Source organism: Brassica napus, chromosome A9 (assembly GCF_020379485.1).
Source record: "Brassica napus cultivar Da-Ae chromosome A9, Da-Ae, whole genome shotgun sequence".
Lineage (NCBI taxonomy): Eukaryota > Viridiplantae > Streptophyta > Magnoliopsida > Brassicales > Brassicaceae > Brassica > Brassica napus.
Window position 1 is genome coordinate 15,197,966 of NC_063442.1, and position 25,572 is coordinate 15,223,537.

The window sequence follows — 25,572 nt, forward strand, 5'->3', positions numbered from 1 at the left end:
TATTATATAATATATTATAAAATACATATTAGTTTTAGGTTTCGAACAGAACTCAGGAAAAAAATGGACTACAAACTCAGAAATATGAATGTTTTCTGTTTACCCAAAGCGATAAAGTCTTAGTCATAATTGATACTAGATAGTAACCCGCCCTTTTCAAGGGCGGAAATTATTTAAACAAATCTTTCTAATTGTTACCGAGATTAGAATATATAAATTATTTATAAAAAATCCATAGTTTTTTTTATATATAGTTTTGTTTATAATATTGTTTGTGGATATAATATATACAGTTTCTTTTTTAAATTCCAACATCCCATATATATAAATGTTAATATGTTTGAGATCCAAAATTTATAAGCAAATTATTTAAACAAACCTTTTTAACTGTTACTGAGATTACAATATTACATTTTAAAAAAAATATTTCCACAATAGAGTTTTTATATATTTTTTAATTATAATATTTTTTGTGCATATATTATATACTATGTTTTATTATTTAAATTTCAACGTCCATAATATTAGTTTTAGTTGGTTAAGACCTATAATCGTATTTTCCAATTATTTGCAAAGCAACACAATAACGTGTCCTGTAAAAATATTTTCTGTTTTCAAAAATAAATGAATAAGGAAAATATGTTTTTAACATAATTAAGTTGTTAGATCTTTTTTTACTTAGACGAAAATCTAGTTTAGATTTGATCAAATCTATTATGATGTGGTGGCAAGATATTATAACTGATGGTTCGAAAATAAGAATATTTAGTTTGCAGAACACGTTATTGTATACTTGATCAGAAACTTGAGAATATAAATTTATTGTAACAAATTATATATATACTTTGAGGATAAGTTATATTTTCAAAACAATTTAAAAATATATTTAAATATATGGATATAGTAATCTACTATACTATATGTTATACATTAGTTCTTCTATAGTTCTATGGTAAGTGTAGATTTTTTTTTTTTGAGAAAAAAAAATCTAATGGAAAAACAGATATAATCTATATATAATATTAGAGTTTATATGGTTGACAATATTATGTCATAATGCGAATGCAAATAAATTTTAAAAACTTGCAGGTGTAATGTATGTTTAGATTTCGTGATTCAAGTTATGAAATGAAGCGAAGTAAAGGTGAGAAGAAAAAGATCAAATAAGATGGTGAAAATCAGGATTACATACACCCACTGAAGTGGATAACAGGCTCTATCTGTGTATAGTGGTCGGAGGTAATAATGGTGGAACATAGGAAGAGGAGAAGATGACGACGCTAGAGATGACCTAGATGCTGGATAGATTTTAATATTAATCCAATGATTAAGGTTTGTTTAATGTAAATATATCGGTCATCAAATAAATATATATAAAACATGCTACATTTTGTCACAACATTGTTCAATAGGCCCAAACTTAAAACATGCCAAGGTAATTTCAAATAGGACTCTATTTTAATAGATTAGATATTAGCAGTATACTCAACTAATAACATCACACAAACGAATAATTGTAGTAATAAAATATATTTTTCTAATAAAAGTAGACTCAGTTTCATCGATGTTTTTAGTATTATTTCAAAAGAATCTAAAATGTATGAAATTGAATAATTTGGTATTAAATGTTAATGACTGACGACAAAAAAAATGTTAGAGACTGTTAATTGAAAGAAGATTATAAAAAGAGTGGAGAGAAATAATATTATTTAATTAAATGTATTACAAAAAAAAAGAGTGGAGAGAATAACATAAGTTATATATATGGGAAGAATATATAAAAACTTCTTTTTAGCAAAAAAAGAAAAAAAAAACTTCTAAGAACACAAAGATGTGTAGAAGAAGAGACCAACCTCAACTCAGATCTCACATTATCCTTCTTAGTTTCTTCTACTTCCATAGGAACTTTTGAGCTCTAGAGTCTGACGAACTAAAAGGGTTATTCGACCTTTTCTTCTTATGAGTAGTTAACTTGAATATTGCCTTTCCATAATTCTTTGCTGACCATCTTCTTCTTCTTCAATCTTCTCTACTCTTTGTTTCCCACTCATCTCTTGTTTTTCTTAATCTATTGATGGTATTCAGATTGCTTGATATGGAAGTAATTTCTTTTATTAATAGTAATAATATTTATGGGCCTTTTTTTTGCAGTCTTTGTCATTACAGATTTTGATTAGTTACAACTACGTGAGGACCATAGTGATCAAGTCCTAAAAGAAAACCGTAGAGCAAGCTTGCACAAAAAAGTGGGAACAGTTAATATATAGATGCGCAAAAAAGCTCTGTAGATACTAATGTTCACTCCATGCAAACGGTTCAAGGTTTTCTAAGAACTCTTTAGATACTAATGTTCACTCTATGCGCAAAAAAACTCTTTTGAAACTCTTCCACCTTTTTCCCATTGGTAGCACCTGGACTGAAAACACATAAAAAGTCTTAATTACCAAAAATAGTTGTGCCCAGGAGATTTAAAAAAGTAGAAAGGGAAGACATCTTACCGATTTCAGAAGCATTCATTAGCTCACCATCTTGTTTGATACCTTCAGATTCAACATTTTTATTATAACCTACAGTGTGGAGGAGTTTCTTCTCTAAGCCTCTGAAAGTCTCATGCCGTTCCTGAATCTCAGCAAGTGTATCCAATATTTAGTATCTGCAACGGATACAGAAAATAACCTAATTTGAGATACACCTAACAGTTGTTTTCTTGCACTAAATACCAACCTGCCCTCTTCCTTGCTCCATGATTGCTTTCTTAAAATTATGCTCACTGTCTCCAGTTTCAATCAACCTATCCACCGTCTACACACCGTAAAGAATCATCATGAACCCATTACTAATACTGATTCAAGAGATTAAACTGAGAAAAGCAGAGCTTTGAGTCAGTGCATCTTCATGTCCGTGTTGACCAGTAACTATAATTGTCAATAAGCAGAACAGCGCCCAAAAATATCAAAAATTAAATATCAGAGATCATTACTGGGAATAGTTTGAATCGTTAGACAGATTCTGTAGTCAAAACATGTAAACACATGCCTCTCTACAACTATTCTTGCTGAATGTTAAGTTTCAAGAGTCTGCAATGAACACACAAAAATATTAGGATACCTTTCTCAGAGGGTTTCTGCTTTTAAAATTTCTAGAACTACCACTTCGAATCAAGAGATTAGGAAAATGTCACTTGGTTGCCTGAACTCCTTTAAATCTAAAGTAGCAACCCTGTAGAATCACTAATATTAGTAATTGGAATTACTTCTTATTGAGCAACAACTTATGTTAAGGGAGCTCATCTCATATTAGTGGGGAATATAATGTGAAATCTAAAATGTTGAGATAAACTTGGAAACTATAGGAAGAGGAGGATAAATGTTTACCGCAAATATGTTTGGTGTTGACTGTTGTCACTAAAAGCATGACATGAAATCTGCAGTTTCACTGAATTTTCTGTGAATTTGTTTGTAGCCTGATCCCACAACACGTTCATAACATGCCCCCTGCATATGTTCATTGAAAGTAGGATGAACTCAATTGGTCATACAGGTGAGGGTTTGTATTACTATACATCAACTCGAAAATGCTCACTCTTTAGGTTGAAAGTAAACCAACACTCGCTCAATGGTTGCTACTCCTGCTCCGTGAAGGACGGGGCGTTCGGTGACATACTGAACACTGATTAGCTGGACAACATCTGAAATTTTGGATGCAAAATATGTACGTACAGAGAGGTTAGAACGGCCACAATTGGCTTCAAAATCTTCGAATAACTTAAATGAGAGTTTTTTTTTCATCATAATCTCAAACAGCTTTTTCTCCATCGGTTCGAGGACATCGGCACAGAATAATGCAAACACCAGTTTCAAAGACACGAAACGTAAACACTCATTGGCATCTTCTTCTTTTTCTTCAGTCAACCAAATGAGCCTTCAAGGCCATCATTAGGTACATGGAAAATAATTCAGACATAGTAGCGTAGATACACCATTGATAGAAATAAAAACGGCAGAAAAAACATGTCAACATACCAGGCAAGGGATCAGATTTCTCCGGCTGTGACTCTGTTGAGTACTTGACAGGATCCTGATTTCTTAGTGACAACTTTCTTATTTTTCTTGGTTGGATCAAAAGGTGTGAGCTAAAGATTAAAAAACAATCTAAACCAAAAAAATCAAAGAAGAGAGTCTCTACAACCTAGCCATGCAAATGAAACACATGTGATAGAGAAGACAGTCTGAAGAGTGGCAAAAAGATAAAAAAAACTTCAATCGAAATAAAGATGACACTGCAAATAAAAAAATGTCGAAATAACCTGCACTAAAAGGCATTTTTGCAGAAGCCTGATCTCTGTGGATTGATCTCAGATAACTTACTTCTGGCTGTGTCCTTAGATACATAATATGTCGTAGTGTTCTTTGGTATACAACACTACTGACTCTATGGTGTATTTGCATACTAAATAAGCAAAATCACCAAACATTAGTCTCTCTCTCTCTCTTTTAATTTATCATGCATGTAATATATTACGAACCTCATTCTTGAAGATGTGTTTCCAAACACTGCAAGGAAAGTTGAAGAAATCAGTGAGCCACATTTTAGCTTTAATCTTCCACAGTATCATATAACTTACGGGTCAGTTCCACAGCCATGTCTACGTTGAAATCATGGAGATTTTGTTTAAGAGAGAAGACTTATTTGTTTAAGATAAGCTCATCCTCGATAAAAGCGGGTAACCTAGACCCAACTATGGTCTTCATCATCTCAAGATTCTCGCCAAACCTGTAAGACCCTTACAAAAAAACCTAACAAAGAAACTGAGTGATAAAATATAGTAGACGCTTCAACATTTGTTTCATCCAATAAAGAAGTCGTTGAATCTAGTTATTGCCTGCTTATCTTCTGGAGTTGGCTAGGGGGACATCAGTCAAAGCACTGTATATGTATATGCCAATGCCTACCGATCCCTGTTGCTTGTGCTGTGTAATAAAGTGGAGATACTCTGTCTTAGCTAAACACAGTAGTGCATATGGAAGACAGAAAGAGAAGAAGAACCTGGGATTGTTTCTTGTATAAGTTTGTCGCAGAAGCGTGTGCAAGCAATATATTGTGTAGGGAAATGTAAGGCTCTGTGGAAGAGTTTCCTTTGGAACGATTAAGTTCAAATGGAAGAAAGCATCGACCAGGCGGTGGTAATCGGTCGTTATAAACTCAAAGTGAAAAAAAAGTTGACCTCGTTTATTGTAGTCCAATGCGAGAGAGATAGAGATAAAGGAATATATACACGTAATCTGAAGTTTAGTCAAATACATACTCAGATTGCAAGGCTTCAGCTCGAGTAGTATTTTCGTCATCGCCATCTCTGAAGACCACAATAGAGAAGAAAAAGTGAAGGAAAACCCATTGTTTCCTAGTTTTTTGAGTAAAGAAATATCATGAGATTTAGAAAGCATTAATAGCTCTAACCAGCTTCACGTTGGTAAACTTCTTGCTCCTTGTAACAAACATCTTGAATACATGAAAATAAAAACTAATGCTAACAGGACACATTTAGCAAAGATTTTGATATAGCAAAATCAATATGAGACTTAAACTGAATTCACCATTCTGGATTTAGCAATAATGATAAGCTGTCTCAAATGATATCTTATTCTATTCCAGTTCCCTTTCAATCACCTTAAAGCTAGGAGGACCTGTAATAACGAACCCGAGTTAGCTTAAGTGTGGGATGTCTGCATAATCAACAATGCTAATCTGAAAATAATATTTCCAACTAATCCAATCAGTTTTTCATGTCCTAAAACAATTACTTGTTACGACCCTAAATGACTCGCCTTTTCTACAGGTTCAAAGAGTTTAGAAATACGTATCTTTATGACTCCAATATCTTCTTGAGAAAGTTCATCCGATGGCTTTACGGTCCCACTATCCTGAATAAAATCAGTCATCAAAGTACCAAAGTATTCTTCATCTTTCTCTCTGTCCTGAATAAAAGCTTCAATCTGTATAGTATCTTTCGTGTGGTTCCCATTCGGAATAGTCAGAAAAGAAAAAATAAAGAGAAAAGTATTGCGAGAATATTACCTCATAAGGCTCCCCAAAACTGCCTAGAATTGCGATGTCGAGGTCCTCCTATACCCATTGGCAGATTTTCACTGCAGAGAGAGGTTCGACGTAGTGATGAAGCTAAGCGTGAGCAGAGGAACGGTTTGAGAAGAGGACGTGATTGGTTGTGTATAGATTGACACGGTGATCAATGGTGGCCTTGAAGTAAGAGGAGTAGGAATCTGAGTATTCTTTAGCTTTTGATGTGATATTTGAATCTTTGAATTTGCATTTTTTTTTGTTTCAATAAACTGAATGAAAAAGGAAAGTGAAAAGGCAAGAATGTTGAATAATTGCTTTAGGCAATTAATTTATCAAAAACGAATTTGCAGGGAGAGGAATAGATCAGCGGTAAAGAGAATCTTGATAACAGAGAAGCAGACAAAGAGATTCACGGAGGTTTAATGGCTGGATTTCCAGTCAACGGAAGGCAATAGTGACGTGGAGAATCGAAGCTATATGATTGGTGGATTTTTTATGAGGACGTGGACACTTTTCCCATAGACTATATCCCTTTTTTAGTATTGTATTGATTCCCTTTTATAACAATTTGGTTTCAAAAAAGTGAAATTGCATCCTACATATACAATATTTTTCCTAATTAAGTCAATACTCTAAATCCACGCTATGGTGCTTTCATTGATAGACACAAAACTTGTTCCATCATAGATAATTTGTTAATTTTTTTTTTTGGGTTTTAAGCCAATTCACTCTACAAAAAATCCTTTTTTAATAAATTGGTTACAAAAATATTAATAAAAAGAAAATAAACAAAATATTAATAATGACAATTATAATAATTAATTCAATTTAAAAGTATCAGTGCAATCAACTATCGTAAAATTAACTTGATCGCGATATGTAGTAACTGAATTCATGAATTAGTACTCAAATATAACAATCGAAATCTAGATACAGTTTTTAAATATTTAATTAAGTGTTTAGTTTGATATGATATCAAAAATACATAAACTTAAATATTACTAACTGAACTTTAAATCATTTAGTTCCGTAATAGATCTTAAAATATTTTATCTAAATTCTACTAAACCCAAAGTATTATTAACAGGCATGATCTGGACATATATAAAAGGGAAATTTGGAAAAAGAGAACAAATTAACTATACTATTGTCCCCTTAGTACAAAATCATATTTTTCCACATTTTGACTTTCACTACCCTTTTTATTAATAAAAATTCATATCATTATATTTACCATGTTAAAAAAATTTTAAAAATATAAAACATGAAGTAGTTAAGCATGTGCATATATGAAAAATATTTTTGTATTCAAAAAATTGTTAGAATGTTAAGTTCAAAAATGGGAAAAAAGAGTTAGATTGTCAGATCTACCATCTACTAAGATTTAGAAAATGCAATCTAGGTAAGACACATTGATCTACCATCCGTAGAGTGCATTATACACTGCGAACACAATGATGTACCAACGAAGAATCCATAATACACCAGAAACATATACATCTAGTGTGGAAGAAAACAAATTATACAGTTCCTTCTATGTTCTGTATTTTTGGTAGATCATAAGACATACTAAATATTCTTATATCTGCCTTGAGAGAACATACAATCTACGATGTCTTCTTTTATCTATAAATACAGTATTTCCTATCTACGTGTTCATCTTTTTTCTAACATGGTAGAATGTATGTTCTACAAGATTTTTAAACAAAATCCGAAAATTAAGGAAAAAACAGTTACAAAAATATTCCCTAAATCTATTAAATCTTTTTTATTTCCTTTTTAAAATAATATTGTCTAAATGTAAATCTTCATCGTTACCACGTTGATTTTGGATTTGCATCGTGGGGCTTCTTCTTTTCCTAGTTGGGGGCTTCATCTTTTCCTAGTTTTTCCAAGATTTTGTCTCTCTAACATAAGAAGATGCACATCTATGCTTCTTCTGGTTTGTGGAAATCGTCCAAAAGAAGTGGATGGAGATTTCTTGTTGATGAAGTAAAAGGAGGTAGATTACTTACTTTGGACACAAGCAAAACCTTTGACAACCTAAGAGTTATGGTTTGTGAAGACTTTGGAATCGATGTAAACATGGTCAATATCGAGCTCAGTTACTTACCTTCTGATTTGGTCATAGGCATCGACTCACCAACTGTATTCATCACCAATGATCGGCAACTCAAAAATTTTCTCACCTATGTGAAGAACAAAGCTTCGACGCGGTTATCTGTGTGTATTCGATCTAAGGCCGAGCCTAGCAATATCAAAGTCGATTTGAATTTGAATGAAGAAGCTACTGAGTCGCCTAACAGACAGAAACAGCCTATGTCGTTTGAAGTTCCAGAAGAAGATGTTGAGGTGGATGAAAGTGATGATGATTGCAACCGTGAAAAAGATATGATCAATGTAAAGACAGTTCGTTTTTCTCTCCTTGATGTGGTGAAGAAGGGTCAACATTTTACTACAAAAAACACTTTGAAGGCAACAATGGAAATATGTGCAATGAAACATAATTTCGACTACAAGGTTAGCAAATCGGATAAAAGAGTTTGGTACGTTCGTTGTGCGGATGATGATTGCGGCTGGCGTGTTCGCGCAGAGGGATTAACAGGTTCTTCATATTTTATCATCAAAAAGTATGTACCTGATCATTCATGTTCTCCATCATCAAGGAATCACTCTGTTCGGACAGTTTCATCAAAATCAGTTGGTAGTCTCATTATGCATAAGTACGAAAGTGTCAAGGAAGGGCCGAAACCTAATGATATCATCCAGTTTATGCGGGATGATCATGGAGTTGAGATATCCTACTCTTTAGCTTGGGATGCACGTGAGTATGCAGTAAATGCTGTGAGAGGAATTCCAGAGAAGGGTTATGAAAAAATTCCCAAATACTTGCAAATGATGAAGGAAGCTAATCCAGGAACACACACATTTTATGAAACTGATACCGGTGGGCGATTCAAATTCCTTTTCATCTCATATGGTCAGTCTATTCGCGGTTTTTATGCTGGCATTCGAAAAGTTATTGTTGTGGATGAGACTTTTTTGAAGAGCAAATACAAAGGAGTGTTACTGGTAGCTACTACTTTAGATGGTAACTCGAACCTATATCCTATTGCATTTGGAGTTGTCGACTCAGAGAATGACCGCTCGTGGGAATGGTTTATGAGACAACTTAATGTTGTCATTGCTGATGATCAGAGTTTAGCTTTTGTGTCTGATAGGAACGCCTCCATTGCTAAAGCTCTTGCGAAAGTGTATCCGCATTCTCATCATGGAATTTGCATTCACCACTTGCTGAACAATGTTGTAACATATTTCAAGGGTAAAGGTGTCGCTGGTTTGGTTGCAAAGGCTTCTAAAGCTTATCGAGTTGCTGACTTTAAGAAGATTTTCACTGCTATTTTTGGAATTAGTCCTGAAATTGGAAACTATCTAATAGAAGCTGATGTGAGTAAGTGGGCTCGCTGTCAATTTCCGGGTTACAGGTATGATGTTAGGACCACTAACCCTGCTGAATCGATAAATTCTGCTTTGCGTTCGCCAAGAGAGTTTCCAGTTATACCTTTGTTGGACAGCATAAGGGAAATGATGACTCGTTGGTTTTTCAAGCGTAGAACTTTAAGTTTTAAGCACACGCAGCCACTGACCATTGCGGTGGAGAAGAAGATTGACCGAAGGATTGAGAAGGGTAAGAAGTTTCTGGTTTCTCCAATTGGCGATGACAGGTTTTTAGTTCAAGGTGACACTTTTGAATGTTTGGTTGACTTGGTCAGACGCACATGTTCATGTAGGAAATTCGATTTGATGAAAATCCCATGCAGGCACGCCATAAAAGCAGCTTTCAGTGTAGGCAAACAAGCGCACACACTTACTGATGACATGTATACCACTGCTTCATGGAGATCGGTGTATGAGGAAACCATGAATCCTATTACTGTTCCGGAAGATTCATGGATTGTCCCATCTCACGTTAAGCAAGCAAAAGTGCTTCCTCCAGAGAGTAGAAGAGGTGCAGGTAGGAGAAAGAAACGCAGGTACGAGACAGTTGAAGACAAGATCCGTTCGTCAAAAATCACTCAACGCTCTATCCGTCGCAAATGCAGTCGATGTGGTATTGTTGGTCACAATAGGTCAACATGTGATAGAGCAATATAATATTCAAGCCATTCTGTTTAGGCGAGTTATGTTTCAGAGTTGTTTCTAGTATTATCTTTGTTTCATCTCGAACTTGGATTTTTTATGTTGAACTCAGTTTTATGTTTTGTGTTAAAATCCAGTATTTGCTTCGTTTTATACAAGTTATTTGATTATCGACAGACTTTTTTTGTTAAAATCCCTTCTTCATATGCAAGTTATTTGATTATCAAAAGAAAATAGAATATCAATCTGATTCGATCTTCTCAATGTAAAATCAGAGACATGTTACAATATTAATCACGTTTCGAACACAGACATAAAATACTGAGCATGGATCCTAAACAACCTACATCTGCCAAATTTTTTTGCTTCGTAACTTCTTCTAGCACTATCTTGTTCAATGAACTTCTCAGATCGTCAATTTCTTTGGCCATTCTCGAGTGTTGTTCATCCATCCTTTGAATCTCGTCAAAGAGAGCCTCATCGACCCACTTAAAAAGATGTTGTTCTTTCTTTCTCTAAATCGAAACATAAAACGTCAATTGCGACTTGGAAGAATGAAAAGTAATTAGGGAAGTAATTATTTATCAGAATTACCTGTAAACCAATCTCACATCTGAAGAAACGTCTGTATGGGTTTTCCTCTGTTCTTGAAACATAAGTGACAATCCCTTTCCCACACCAGCATCTGGAAGGAATCCCTCCATTGTTAATCATGTTCGTTTTTTTGAAGAGTGAACGAAGGAGATTAGAAATTAAAGATGAGATAAGTAGGGTTTCTCGCCATTGGTCTTATATAAGTTTATTTTTAGGGCAAATCATGGTTTTAATCGGGTCAAGTTTTAGGGTCTACTTGCATGTGTTTTGTTATTAAGATTTGTATTGATTATTATGATGGGAGATTTGTAGTCTTGGTAGGTTTGATATCGTATATGGATTAGTTTTGTTTCATTTAGGGTATTGTTAGGGGTTGATATCGTGTGTGGCTTTGTTTAGTTTCATTTAGTGTCTAGTTTGATATCGTGCTTTGTAGTCTAGTTAGGTTTCATTTAGGGTATAGTTAGGGTTTGATGTCTGATAAGGCTTAGTTTAGTTACATTTAGGGTCTAGTTTGTTATTGTGTACAAATATTCAAATAAGAACAAAAACATAGAGAGAAATGAAACTAAAAAACAGAGTCGTTGTTAAACTAGAGATTCAAATACAATACTAAACAAGAGATTCAAATATAATGCTAGTCATAATGGTAATAGCCTCATAAAATTGTAACTACAGGATCTGTCGTGGTCTTCGGAGGAATAAACTGTGACATTCTCAAAATAATGACAGGATCATTAGCAGCTTCCCACAGGTCACACGCAATCTTGAGGCGAGCTTCACGAATGTTGTCGTCATTCACTAATGATAAGTCCATGCCTAGAAGATGGCATTCAATGTGTTTCAGCGCATATACTCCACAATCACTGCTAGTCTTGTTTAGGAAGGGCATTGGGGCGTAAGTGACATCATATGGCTTGACGATTAGTTTACTCTTCGAAGACTGCACAGCTTTGACAATTCTAGGGATGAGATGTGCAAATGGCTCCAAGTCCTTGTTGTGTTTCATTCCTCCACAGTCAAAGACCTCTATTGAACGAGTAACAAAGTTCACACACATAGAGATCCAGTGGTTACCGTGAACAAGAAGAGGCACGTACATGCGACTCACATCGAGATCCCACATTAGTCCTGTTCGTCCGTGTGCAGGAAGTTCACCAATTCCGTACTGGTGGAGCAGTCCTTGCACTTTGAAACCTTTCCTGTCTTTCTTGAAATCTATGTAAGAATTCTTCATTTGATTACTGAATATGCAGCTCATGAAGGCTACTTTGGATTGATTCCATCGTCCCAAAGAAGTTCTCTCGCGAAATAAGTACAACATAGCATCAATTTCCTGAAAGTAATGATACAAAATTAGTAAGTTGGTGTACAAAAAATTAGAACAGACTTTTTTATAACTCACATCGTTCTTTAGCCACACTGCAGGTCCCATTACACGTTTTGCTAACTCACTTGTGTAGACAGAAGGTCCAATTTTGAGGTGCCTGCGATACAAAACATAGTTAAAAGACAGTTCGAATTTAATACAGTAAGGCACGCCAAAAACTTACTGTTTGGAAGTTGAACACCACTCCCTTAATTTTACCTATGAGTCCTCAGGGACAAAAACTAATGAATAATCTATGTCGTTCACCCGGTCCTCATGTAAGTCTGTATCTTTGAGACTGAGTGTTTTGTAATCCGCAGGCTTAGATGATGATAAAGGAGTACTAATTTCTACGGCTTCTTCAGCTGAGCTTTTTTGTGAGGGATCGAAACCTCTAACATGTGATGCTTGAGAAAGGTTACCCACAGCGTCTTGTAAATACTCTTGGGTCCCCATATCTTTATTTTTCGATGATTGTGACAGATTTTTCAAAAAATCCAACATATCATCAGTTTCAATCTCCTGTTAATAACACCAAACATAATATTAATAGCTAAAACATACGAGAACAGAAGAAAAGAGGCAAACCACAGAAAAAAACTATATTACAATAGAGTCAATTAAACAAGTCATAGTCATCAGTTCGCTTCATATCAAACAACAAAATACATTACAATCCGATGTTACAAGCAAATACCAAAGACAGTACACAACAGTCAAGAGAAAATTAAAACACAAGCAATTTCTCCTGACATACTACAAAGCTTCATTTTGTGGTTACCTTTCTTGGCCGAGGGCTACGACGAACCGTAGGAGGAACTCCAGTCTCATCTGCCTTGCCTTTGCCTTTTTCCTTTGCTGCTAAAGGCGACAGACTCTGTGATGTTTCTCGGAATTGGTCTTTCTCCATTGTTGCTGAAGGACACAGAATGTCAGTGGCTCTTTCTTTTCCCATTGTATCTGACGGACCCAAGATCTTAGACACCACTTCCTTGAGTTGAGCCATCTCTTTGTCGACCTTGTCAAAACGCTCTTGGATGTCTTTCTGCACCACCTCTTTTAAAGAGGTGAATAATCCTTCAATGAAAGTCTTCATCTGACCGGAGATACCACTGTTATGTTCAGCCGCCCGTTGACAAAGCAATTGTTTCTTTCGGGTCTCGGCACCACGATCATTTACCTTACGCTTGCCCCTTCTTGCAACAACAGCCGGTTCCTCTACAAGTGACGGTTCCTCCACATGGGTTTCTGTGACATCTCCAACATCAACACCCTCTTCTGAATCAGACAGCTCCACACTTCGAGGCAAAGCGTGAACTTCCCAGTCGAATTCTGACCAATCTTGTTTGGCATTGATCAGAGCAACAATACGTCCAACTCTTTCGTCATGCTTCTCATCTTCCCTGAAGAACTGATCACTATCAATCAAATCCGAGTTCCCAGAAGCAGATATAAAAGGGAACAACTCTCCCTGACAAGAACAAACCGAAACAACAAACTTAATGTTTTTGATGACTGAACAGATTATAAATAGAAGAAAGCTAATTACCTTATCGAAGTGCGACTCTAGGCTACTGATATCTTCATAAGACACTTTCCCACTTCCTTTCCAATTCCTACATCTCACTTTGGTAATGTTTTTGTTGAGCTTTTGACCCACCATAGTACCAATGTCGGGGATTGCCTCCATAACCCATATCTGAAACGCAATGGAGAATCCATCCAACACGTAACTGTTCTTCAAATGTAGATCTTTTGTTGCTTTGCGTATTGAATCAATCAGCTCATCATATGCGTGAAGACCCCAAGGAAACATCCTCATCTTACCAAAATCCATCACCAAGCGAATATATTCTAGAGGGATAGAAACTCTATCATCTTTAGCTATGAGGTATCCTTGGATAATACAAAGATACACTAGCCTCACCCTGTCCACATACGTCCACTTGTTACAGACTTCAAGATGCTCAGTCCTTATACTCAATAAGCTGATCTTCTTGTTCTGCTTCAAAACCCTGCTCCAGAACCCCTTATCATCCTCCCAATCTTCAAAGTCTATGTCAGGTTCATCCTTGAACTTGAGTCCAGTCACAGCATAAAATTCTTGCTGTGAAAACCTAAGAGGCCTCCTTGCGAATACAAACCACAGCTCGTGAAGCTTGGAAACCTTGAGTTGCTTGCATATGAAGCTGTGAATAATCTTCCCTGAGTACAGGAGCTTGTTCTCTAGGATTGCCAGAATCGGACCAAAGACCGGGTCTTGCAAAACTTCCTCATACTCATCCTTGAGAACACTCCTCACCATATCCAACGTCCGACGCCTACACGTATTGTTAATCTTATCAATCTGGGTCTCAGCTCCTTCTTCAAGAATGCGTTTTGGAAACTGGTAAGCCATTCCTATAAAACACGAAATCAAAAACATCAACTTGTTAGTGAATCTGCAGACTCGGCAAAGACACAGAGTCAAAGCTACCCAACTATACCCGATTTACTCACTTCCAAACGCTTACGAGAGACATAAAGATACTCAATATTAAGATGTTTTGTTTAAATTCATAAAACTAACAATCAACTCAACCGAAAACTACAATCAAACCATTATACATGTAAAATAGTGCATAAAATTCACAATGAACTCAACCCAAAACTACAAATCGATTTACTTTTTAAAAATTCAATCACCACCAAAATAAAATTCAACCTTAGGACTGGTTATTATCTAAAAATGCACTCGTAGAACTCTTACATTATCATCGGAACTTATCATTGTCTAAGCTCAAACAATGGACTTTCACAATTTGAATTTCTAAGCCAATCGAAGCTTTTATTAATACATGCACATCAACAAAATCACTAAACCAAATCGAATAAAAAAGGGGATCTCAAAATCGAACCTTTAATTTTGGGAAAAGAGGAACCGAGATGAAAATCGAACACCTACTTGTTCTTAATCAGTGATGAAAGCTTCGTCCACCTCGTGCCAACAGTCATTTACGCTGTTGGAGAAAACAAGTTCAGTTAGGGTTCATAGAGAAAACAAAGTTTGAGAAAATAAGCGTCTTGAAAACAGAAAACTACCACAGAGGAAGGAAGAAGAAGGAAAGAAAGATGGCACGACAACTAAGAGTTCACCGGCGAACCAAAACGCGCCGGACGGAAGACGTTGATGGCGACCACGAGAATCGCCTTTCTCGACGTTCGACGGAGAGATGTTGGGGACGATTGGGTTTTGATTTTTTAACTTTATTTAGTATATCATATTATAACTCAATTTGGAAATTACTTATGTTTTTACATTTTAACCTTTATATTTATAAATCTAATTACGAGGGCAAAACTGGATTTGATTTTTTTTTAGTACTAAGGGGACAAAGATTAGTATAAGCATTCTAAGGGGACAATAGTATAGTTAATTTGTTCTCTTTTTCCAAATTTCCCTATATAAAAACCTAAATGAGGACTAGAAGTTGAAGTCGAAAACTCAATAACCTAAAAATCCGTTACCCAGACACGTAACTATATAAGCTAAATTTTGATCCGTGACATTTCTTGATAAGATATTTAGCTTAATGCAGTCATACAAACAAGTGACTGTTCTGATTTGGAATAGAAACTACAACTTTGAAGATTGGTACTGAAAAAAATGTAATGAGAAGTCTGGTTTGGGTCATTGAGGCTCAATATGCCACATACGAACCGAAGCATCTTCACCAGAACTTGCTACGGTGCATTCATCAACAAAGGCGACTGCGTTAACTCCACCGAGATGAGCGTGTCTTACGGTTATGCGACACGAAGCTGGCTTGTCCACTTCATATACAATGACGTTAGTGTCTACAGACCCAGTGGCTACCATCTTGTTGTTTGGTGACCATGCCAAACTGTTTATACGAGCAGTGTGGAATAACATGTTGTTTAGCTTTACCTTCAAAACATAAAACCAACCCTCCTAGATTAGCTTAACCAATGATTTGGTACGACACAACAAGCAAAAGCATATATTAAGTTAGATAAAAAAAAAATATATATATATATATATATATATATATATATATATTAAGTTAGATGTGCTGCCAACAATAATGAATTGGTTCATCTTTCTTATAATAAATTTCTTCCAACTTCCGAGGTGGAACAATGTTTCTAGAAGCATATGATTGTTGTTACCTGTTTGGTCTCGCGATCCCAGACAACAGCTTCACGGTTGGCGTCACCAGAAGCAAACATTGTTAAATCAGGAGAGTAACGTATCACTGTCACAGCACCTCTGTGTTTCTCCAGTACAGCTTCTTCTTTGAGGCTATTGTCCTCTGAGACTGAGTACATGTGTATCTTACCGTCTTGTCCTCCGACAATAGCTTCTTTCCCGTCAGGTGAGATCACAGAAGCTGCCACCACAAAACCAAGATCGATCTTGCTCAAAATGCTCAGACCATTGAGCAACACAACTCCAGACTCAAAAGACACAAGTGTTGTGTACTCTGGCGTATCAACAGCTATGCTTATGTCCAAAGGTTGATTTCCAATGTCAACATGATCTGCAGCTCCGAATCCGTTGTCAGTTAAAGGCATTCTCCAGACCTGTCAGAATTATAATTTTCATTAAACAATTTTTTTATATATCAGAAATAATTTGACATTTTCAAAACGCGGATTAAATGTTGAGAAATTATAATGTAATATAACTGACTCAGTACATTCCAAATCCAAATCACAATGTTTCTACCTTGTTATCAAAACCGGTTAAGAGAATGTTGGAGTCAATAGCTGCCAGTCTCTTGATTTTGGTGTTATCTTTCATTTGTAACTTGCAACTGTAACCAACTCCTTGTAACCATTTGACTATTAGACCATCATAGCTACAAGACAGAATCGTCTTCTGGTTTCCCCCAAGAACAGCCAAAGAAGTGACATTCTTTATATGTCCAGATAACAACAAGGGAGGCTTATCCATATCATCTGCAGAGAACAAGGACATGGTGCCGCCAAGAGACACTGTAATGAGATGATTGTTTTGCCAAAGACATCCCACAAGCATGTCCTCTGCTCCACCAGATTCTGTAAACGTTAATGTTTTTATTACAGAACCAGCAGTTCCATCTTCAGATATCTCCCATATCTTGGCAGACTTATCCGCAGAGACAGTGAGCACCTAAAAACCTCACGAATGTCAGTAATATTGCAAGAATGTGCAGAGTTTGGTACACGTTGATGTCATAACATTACCCGTTTGCTGTCGGGACTCCAGCTAACGGCGTAGATGCTGCCTTTGTGACCATCTTCTGTGGCCAATTCACCAATCTTGTCTCCAGTTTTACCGTCGTAAATCATACCCTTTTTATCCGAGCTTACGGTGATGAATTTACTACCATCAGGTGCATATCTGATGCAGTTGACAAAGTTGGAATGCTCCCTGTGAATGAGAAAACTCATAGACAGATCTCATTAGTCAAGAAACATCTCAAACACACAAACATGTGTCTTCTGGTTATAACTCAGAAAAATCTAGACATATCATATCAATGACCAGGGAGTAACTTGCCTGTGAGAAGAGTGAAACTTAAAAGGTGGTCCATCGTAAAAGTTAACCAAGAAATCTTCCCCACAAGTAGCGATTCGAAAAGGTCGCGTTGGTTTGAAGGCACAACTTAGAACCCTACGAGAGTGTCCATCAAAATCTCCCATTGTATTGCCAGAGTCCCATCTATATGTAATGGACACAGATGTATGAGATCACAAACGTAAAATGATTGACCTTATATTGTGGAATCCGTCATGAAAATGGTGGAATCCAAGAGATCTTTCGAGGTAATATAATATCAGAAACACATACGAATACAAAAGTGGAATAAGTCATGGAAATGTTGGAAGCTAAGACCTAACTTGTCAGTGAAGAAACTCAAAATCATATACAAAACACAAGTATTACTCGAAATTTAATCTAAAAATCAGCAAATCATCACAGAGTTAGTAATGAAAATGGTGGAATCCAAGAGATCCTTCCATCTAATAGAATATCAGAAACACATACAAATACAATGTGGAATTCATCTTGGAAATACACAAACATAAGACCTAACTTGTTAGCCAAGAAACTCAAATCGTAAACAAAAGGAATAAGATGAAGTGGAGGAGAACTCACGCGAAGGCTCGAACAAGTGATTTGCCCTTTCCATCGCCAGAAGCGACAATCCGAAGACAATCAGAGGACCATTGGAGATCATCGATCCGACCAGCAAGGACCCTGAACTCGTTCTTAAGCACGAACCCATTGTGTGTTCCCCAAACTCGAACCGTACCAGAGACATCAGCGGAAGCGATCCACTCCCCGTTGGGTGAGTAGCGTGCCACGGTAGCAGCATAGCCATGTTCTCCGTATACTTCGACGTCTTGAGGTCGCTGGAGGCTCCGAATCAAGACTGAGCGGCCGTTGCAGTAGAGAATGGTGTCTGATTTGGGGTCGCCTGAGATCAAAATGCCTCGACCTCGTTCTGTGGACGGAACGCAAGGAAATGTCTCGACTAGTTTAGCCATGTTCGAATTATTGGATGGAGTAGAGAGAGGAGAAGTGTTTCATTTCTTCTTCGGAGGTGAGTTTAAACGAAAAATTGCCAGAAATTCAGGACTTTGAACAAGTCTCATGGTCGAACATTGCTGATTTTAACTTTGCTAAATTTAGGTTTTCGAGTTGCCCCCTCGGTGTTACACCATAACTTTTTTTTTTCTTTTGAAAAATTTTAAAAATAAAAACAGATTAATTGCAAAAATAATTTGAGAATTAAAATTTATGCTAAAAGAAACCTAAATATTTTATATTATTTTATTCAACTTTAAAATGTTAATTTTTGATAATAAGAGAGCAAATCTTGGAACAAATAACAAATCATTGAAAAAGTAAAAAATAAGACCTAAACCAAGGTATAGTAGGAAACTTGACTACTGAGTTTTTTTTTTTGATTAACCTGGTAAGATTTTTAATGCCATTCGATTCTGGTCATGGCAATATTTGAAGATATTGCATTGCAAGTTAAAGCACGATGATCATAATCTGGCCACATGTTATCATCTACAAAACAGATTGAACCACTCTCTTGATCATGGCCGGTCCGGAGCATATATAGGCAAATAAACCGACCAACGTTTATGGCATGTTGCATAAAAAAAAATAAAAATGTTAGACCGGGAGTGCTCTTGATTTCATCACCAAAAATTTAACGAGGGTTCTTACTTAACATAAAGACTAGGTAGTAATTGCGCAGAGTGAAATAATTGATTAAAGTATTTCTTTTACGTTATAATAAGAGATTTTTCGTATAGTCTTTTCAAAGGATGACATTCAGATATTCGTTCAGATTGAGATGATCTATTCAAATTTCAAATTTTTAGAGTTAGAAATATAAATATGATTCAGATATTTACAAATTTTGATTTGGATTTGGTTCATATCATTGCAGGTTCGGTTCAGATTCGAGTTTGGAGAAGTATTTTAACAAAAATCCAAATATACTTAATCCTCAAAATCCAAAAATAAATATAATATAAAAGATAAAAATTTGAAAAAATGTAAGCCTAAATACTTAAATTTACATAAAAAATAATTCAATTTAAATATTTATATGGAGAAAAATAATATATATTTAGTATTTTGAACATATTTTTTGTAGATATTTTCATATTAATAAATATCTAATAGATATAAAATTTAAAATAACTAATTTATTTAAGTATATAATTGTATTTTAGATATTTTTGGTATCCAAAATATTGCAGTCTGGATCGGATTCGAGTCTGGTTATCCAGATATTAAACTTTCACATCCATTTGTGTACTTAATCAAATTTAGTTTGTGTTTGTATTACTTTTAAATCAAGTTCGGTTTGGAACAAATAACAAATCATTGAAAAAGTAAAAAATAAGACCTAAACCAAGGTATAGTAGGTAACTTGACTACTAAGTTTTTTTTTTTTGATTAACCTGGTAAGATTTTTTATGCCATTCGATTCTGGTCATGGCAATATCTTTATATATAAAGAAGAGTTTTATTCTCTCTTGGTGAAGCCATCAGCTGCCAGCACATAAATTCATTGCATGACGTGCTGACACGTGTAAAAACACCATAGAATGCGGCACTTCTTCGTTTGTGTATCGCATGGGCTTTTGTTATTATGTGTCTGTACAATAATATTGGGCTTATGTTCAGAACGTGATTTTGGCCCAGCCAACCCTTTTCCGCGCTAACCCTAATTAGTTTACGTGAAAAAAAATATTGTTCTTCGCAGCTCTTCCTTAGGCGGCAACAGTGACCATCGAGCTTCTTTCTCGAAGATGATGTTCTTAAATGTTCTCTGAAACCAACAATGGAGTCATCCTGTTCGTTGACATCTGAGTAATCTCCAACAATGGAGTTTTTGGGAGAGCTATTTGAGACGGATCGTCATGACGTTCGATCTGTCTTCGTGCCATCGTTTCGTCTCCGTTGCTTTACCCGAAACCGTTACTTGATGAATTGATTCACTGCCATTAACAATCTCTTAACTCCATCAAGCTAATGCAACCACGTTTTCTCATTCAATGCACCTCTCTGCAAAGGCGGTGCATTTTAAGCTATAAAAAGGTGAGTTTTCATCCCATGAATCTCACAAATCCTAATAACTCTTGCAAGTTATCTGCTTTTAAAAATTCGATATTGATGTTTGTTGTTTGTGCTTGAACCAGCAATGCGCTAGGATAAAAACTAGAAAGACTCTTGCTTTTGGGATCAGTCTCTGCAAGTGGCGAATATGCTCGCTGAGGTTTAGGAGCAGAAAAGCTTGACTAGAACTTGCGAAATCACCAAAAGTAGCATAGAAGCCATCGAGAATTGATTCGTGGACGATGAATCTCGAGAAGAACTCGGCGTCCGACAACTCTCTGGAGAACAAACTCACTGTGAGTGGATCAGTATCTATGTTCGATAACATCCTGTTTTGAACTTGCATTTAAGCCACTTTATTCAGATTATAGGTTTTACTTCAAGATCCGTACGGACCTTAGTCAACCATGGTGAAGACATGAAATGAGCGATCTGGAAACCCCATGCCGCCTCTTCGTAATCGTTCACATCCACTGAACAGTGTCTTTTTCTGCAGTGGTAATGTGTCTGAAAACGTGCGGCTTAATGAACGAATCTTTCTGATTGTCAGGTATGCTTTTTTTTTTGTACTAGAGAGCTTTTGTCTGGATCCAATGGATCCAAAAGTTGTTGTGTCCATGTCGTGAACATATTTCTGTCTCTGAAGAGCATGATCAATATGCTAAAGCAAGACACGATATGCTAAAGTTGTTGTGGTTTTCATAACTGACAAACCAGCCAGGGAATCAATAAGAAAGCGTGGGATGCATCCGGTGAGCATTGTTTGTTTCAGTCAAAGGAGGTGATGATAATTACAAAGGATTACTTGCAACTACGACACTCTTCCAAGTACATTTATTGTATCATATCTGTGCTATGTCTTAACCTGAAGAATAGTCTATGCTTTTATGTTTATAGTGGGTTCACCCAAATTTTTTGTTCTATCCACTAGACTGGTCACTCTTTGTAATGGTTTTATGACAACCATTTTCATGTGAATATCAATTTTATATAGATTGAACAACATTTTTATTGTATAGTAACAAGACCATCTTAAATTATTGAGTAACGGAAACATACCCTGTTGCTTAAAATCATCTATTTAACCCATTTTTTTAAACCTGAAGGATTATATAAACTTGACAAAGTAGCTAACTGGATGCTGGAATGGCACCTCAATCTCGATCTTTAATCCATTAAAATTAAAATAATAGAGGGTTTTTTTAAAAATGGACGTGAGGTCCATGCTTATGCAATAATTTTAATTCAATAAATCAACAGAAAAAGATTATCATGAAAAAAAATTAGTAAAGATCGAATAATTTTTATATGTAAAGAAGAATAATCTTTTACCTCATAGCTAGCTAAGCAAAATCTATGTAAAGAAGAATAATCTTTTCCTCATAACTGTTTCGTGGTGTAACAAAAATTTACATCTTATTATAACTTTAAAAATGTTTAAACTGTTTTTACATTTCATGAAAAGAAATTAGCAAAGATAAAAAAAAATATAAATTTGAAATAATCTTTAAAAGTAATGTATTTAGAAAAACTGAATAATTGATTTATCTAACCTAATAATTAATGATATAAACACCTAAGATTTTTAATTATATATGAAAATATATAAATTGAGCTAAAACTTATTATTTATAAATTTACATCCCGCCCGTAGGGCGGGCTGATCCTAGTTTGAAAATATTGCATTGCAAGTTAAAGCACGATGATCATAATCTGGCCACATGTTATCATCTACAAAACAGATTGAACCACTCTCTTGATCATGGCCGGTCCGGAGCATATATAGGCAGATAAACCGACCAATGTTTATGGCATGTTGCATAAAAAAAATAAAAATGTTAGACCGGGAGTGCTCTTGATTTCATCACCAAAAATTTATCGAGGGTTCTTACTTAACATAAAGACTAGGTAGTAATTGGGCAGAGTGAAATAATTGATTAAAATATTTTTTTTACGTTATAATAAGAGATTTGTCGTATAGTCTTTTCAAGGGATGACATTAAGATATTCGTTCAGATTGAGATGATCTATTCAAATTTCAAATTTTTAGAGTTAGAAATATAAATATGATTCAGATATTTACAAATTTTGATTTGGATTTGGTTCATATCATTGCAGGTTCGGTTCGTATTCGAGTTTGGAAAAGTATTTTAACAAAAATTCAAATATACTTAATCCTCAAAATCCGAAAATTAATATAATATAAAAGATAAAAATTTGAAAAAATGTAAGCCTAAATACTTAAATTTACATAAAAAATAGTTCAATTTAAATATTTAGATGGAGAAAAATAATATATATTTAGTATTTTGAACATATTTTTTGTAGATATTTTCATATTAATAAATATCTAATAGATATAAAATTTAAAATAACTAATTTATTTAAGTACATAATTGTATTTTAGATATTTTTGGTATCCAAAATATTGCAGTCTGGATCGGATTCGAGTCTGGTTATCCGGATATTAAACTTTCACATCCATTTGTGTACTTAATCAAATTTAGTTTGTGTTTGTATTACTTTTAAATCAAGTTCGGTTTGGTTCTTCAGATCTAAATATTTTACCCAGACTTAGTTTCGATCTACTAATATAAATAAAAAATAAATAAATGTAATATGTTGGACTTATTTTACCTACGCAATTATTGGATCATACTTTAAGAATACCAATACAAATGGTTGGGCGTCGTGTCATTAGACATGTTACAAAATTGACGTAGTCTATTACCAATAACGTATATTTTCTTATAGAAAGTTCTTGGTAAATATAATAAAATATGATACAATCAAGTGAAATAGGTTAGAGTTGCGTTGAAAATAATGTGATATCTTGACTTGGTACATGAATTCTGCTTTTCAATACATTTCACGAATTTTCTTTTCTTTTAAAGCTTTTAAAGCTTTTCAGATTTTGATTTTTTTTTTAACTATCTGATTATGTTTATAATTCTTGGTTTGATTTGAAAACTTTGTAAGGAAAAACAATATTTGGCTAAACTAAATATCTAACTTTGTATGTTGCATTTTCCACCTCAGTTTTCTTAATTCATAATCAATCACAATTATTTGTTGCTTTTGTATGCATAAACCTCAATCATGGCCAAGTTCGGCAAGATACCAAAACTTTCATTTTCTAAACACATTCTCATTCCGACTTTTTTTGTTGATGTGAATCTTAATAATTTTATAATTTATTACTTTCAACAATGATATTATTCAGTTCTTGCCTGAAAAGAACTTCAATTCACTAATAAAAATGTTAAAAATTAAAAAAAAAAACTAAAAATGAGCTGATTAAAAAAAAGTGTGTGATCACATTAAAAAGTCTGCGATAGACTTAAGAAAATTAGTGTGTGAACATATTAATTGCTAAATGACTGTGAAACTTACACATAAGCATTCTAAAATTAAAATGATTGTAAAGCTGACGTGTGTCAATGTGTGTTTGAAAATATTTATTGCAAATGCTTCTCCTTTAATATATATGGGATTTGCTAGTCTTATGTAAAATATTTTTTTGCTTTGCTTTGTATGTTGGTTCTTTTAAGCTCAAGATCTTTATCGATTTTAGATACCTAGCTAACTTCACATTATCTTCTGTTGTCTTGTTTACAGTCGAAATTTTCACTTTGAAAATGTCTTCAACATGTGAATTTTTTTTTTTGTAAACGGCTTTCAAATTAAAATGCATAAGTAATATAAGTACTACTTTTCACTCATAAATTTGAAAAAAATTTGCAACAAGAAAAGGGTTAAAGCAAAACCCTAGTGAAGGATCCATAAATGAATCCTAATAGGAAAGAAAACAAAAGAAGACAAGAACTAGTGGAAATGGTTTCGTCGGTCGCGTCGACCTTTTTTACCCCTTCCACTAACATTTGTCCATTACATATCTTGAAATTTTTAAATTGGTTTTATTGGTCTTCTTCCTCCTCTAGTTTAATTATAACTAGAAGTTTCTCCAACCACATCTAAACCATTCTCTTTCCCATAAGGGAGAGGACTCTCCGGCTCCATATGGAAATGCTGCTGGTTTTGAGTGATAGGCAAGCGAGGACCAATTGGTTGCTCATTTTCAGAAGCGTCAGAGACTTCCAAAATGTTAGCTTGTGATGGAATTTCTTATATAATTTGTGACTGAAAGGGCGCAGCGGTTGTGGCTTGCTAACATAGGTAAAGTAGTACCAAACTTTGAGCAAGAGGTGGAATGTACCTCATGCGAATGTGTCATCGGACCAGAAGTTGCATCTTCGGAATGAGTAGTAACAGAAGAGTTTTTTGGAGTCTCGTGGACTTTGTGGGCAGAAGGTGATTGTGAGTTTGGTTCCAAGTGGTTGATATGTGTACTAGGAGTGTTTTGCAACAACGGAATTATATCCACTATTGGGATCTCTTTATTGGTATCATGAGTTTCTTTTATAACAGCAGCAGATCCAAGTGGCTTAGGAGGAAGTAAACACCTCTTTTCTTCAACATGTGAACTTTGTTAGGGGAAGGCTCGAAAAGGTATCCACATTGGTTGAAGCATTCTCAATCATTTGAACCGCCTTCTCGTTCGAATCTTGTTTATCCACTGAACAGCTAAGTTTTTACACTCACCACGAATCATACCAACCACCTTGGTGTATTCTCCGAAGTTTTTTTTTTTTTGAACTATGTATTCTCCGGATTCTAAAGTCTATAGCACAATACAAACCTGTAGAATATTTATTTCAAATAACGTGGAACATACAAAAATTAGAGATATATCATA

General features: G+C 34.9%; 3 protein-coding genes and 1 long non-coding RNA gene across 5 annotated transcripts; 2 read left to right on the forward strand and 2 right to left on the reverse strand.

Moving 5' to 3' along the window:
• The first annotated feature begins 7,998 nt into the window (after positions 1-7,998).
• LOC106432018 lies at positions 7,999-10,233 on the forward strand. Its single transcript, XM_013872857.2, has one exon. It carries the CDS (start codon positions 7,999-8,001, stop codon positions 10,231-10,233), a length of 2,235 nt encoding a protein of 744 aa, XP_013728311.2.
• A 1,237-nt stretch (positions 10,234-11,470) lies between these two features.
• LOC106432017 lies at positions 11,471-14,579 on the reverse strand. The gene is made up of 6 exons (XM_048740368.1): positions 13,731-14,579; positions 12,963-13,652; positions 12,449-12,703; positions 12,366-12,400; positions 12,218-12,299; positions 11,471-12,148 (listed from the first exon to the last, which is right to left on the reverse strand). The coding sequence occupies exons 1-6, from the start codon at positions 14,577-14,579 to the stop codon at positions 11,471-11,473; spliced, it is 2,589 nt and encodes an 862-aa protein (XP_048596325.1).
• Positions 14,580-15,705: 1,126 nt separating this feature from the next.
• Positions 15,706-18,915, reverse strand: LOC106432052 (actin-interacting protein 1-1-like). The gene is made up of 6 exons (XM_022692748.2): positions 18,327-18,915; positions 17,727-17,888; positions 17,411-17,597; positions 16,911-17,336; positions 16,352-16,765; positions 15,706-16,109 (listed from the first exon to the last, which is right to left on the reverse strand). The coding sequence occupies exons 1-6, from the start codon at positions 18,716-18,718 to the stop codon at positions 15,852-15,854; spliced, it is 1,839 nt and encodes a 612-aa protein (XP_022548469.1). The 5' UTR covers positions 18,719-18,915; the 3' UTR covers positions 15,706-15,851.
• A 1,432-nt stretch (positions 18,916-20,347) lies between these two features.
• On the forward strand, positions 20,348-21,832 carry LOC106432045. 2 transcript variants are annotated; one of them, XR_001286327.3, is made up of 4 exons: positions 20,348-20,798; positions 20,900-21,112; positions 21,188-21,366; positions 21,534-21,832. It is a non-coding gene; the product is annotated as an uncharacterized LOC106432045 (long non-coding RNA). The 2 variants fall into 2 exon arrangements; XR_001286326.3 differs by having other exon boundaries at positions 20,358-20,798; positions 21,181-21,366.
• Positions 21,833-25,572: the final 3,740 nt, after the last annotated feature.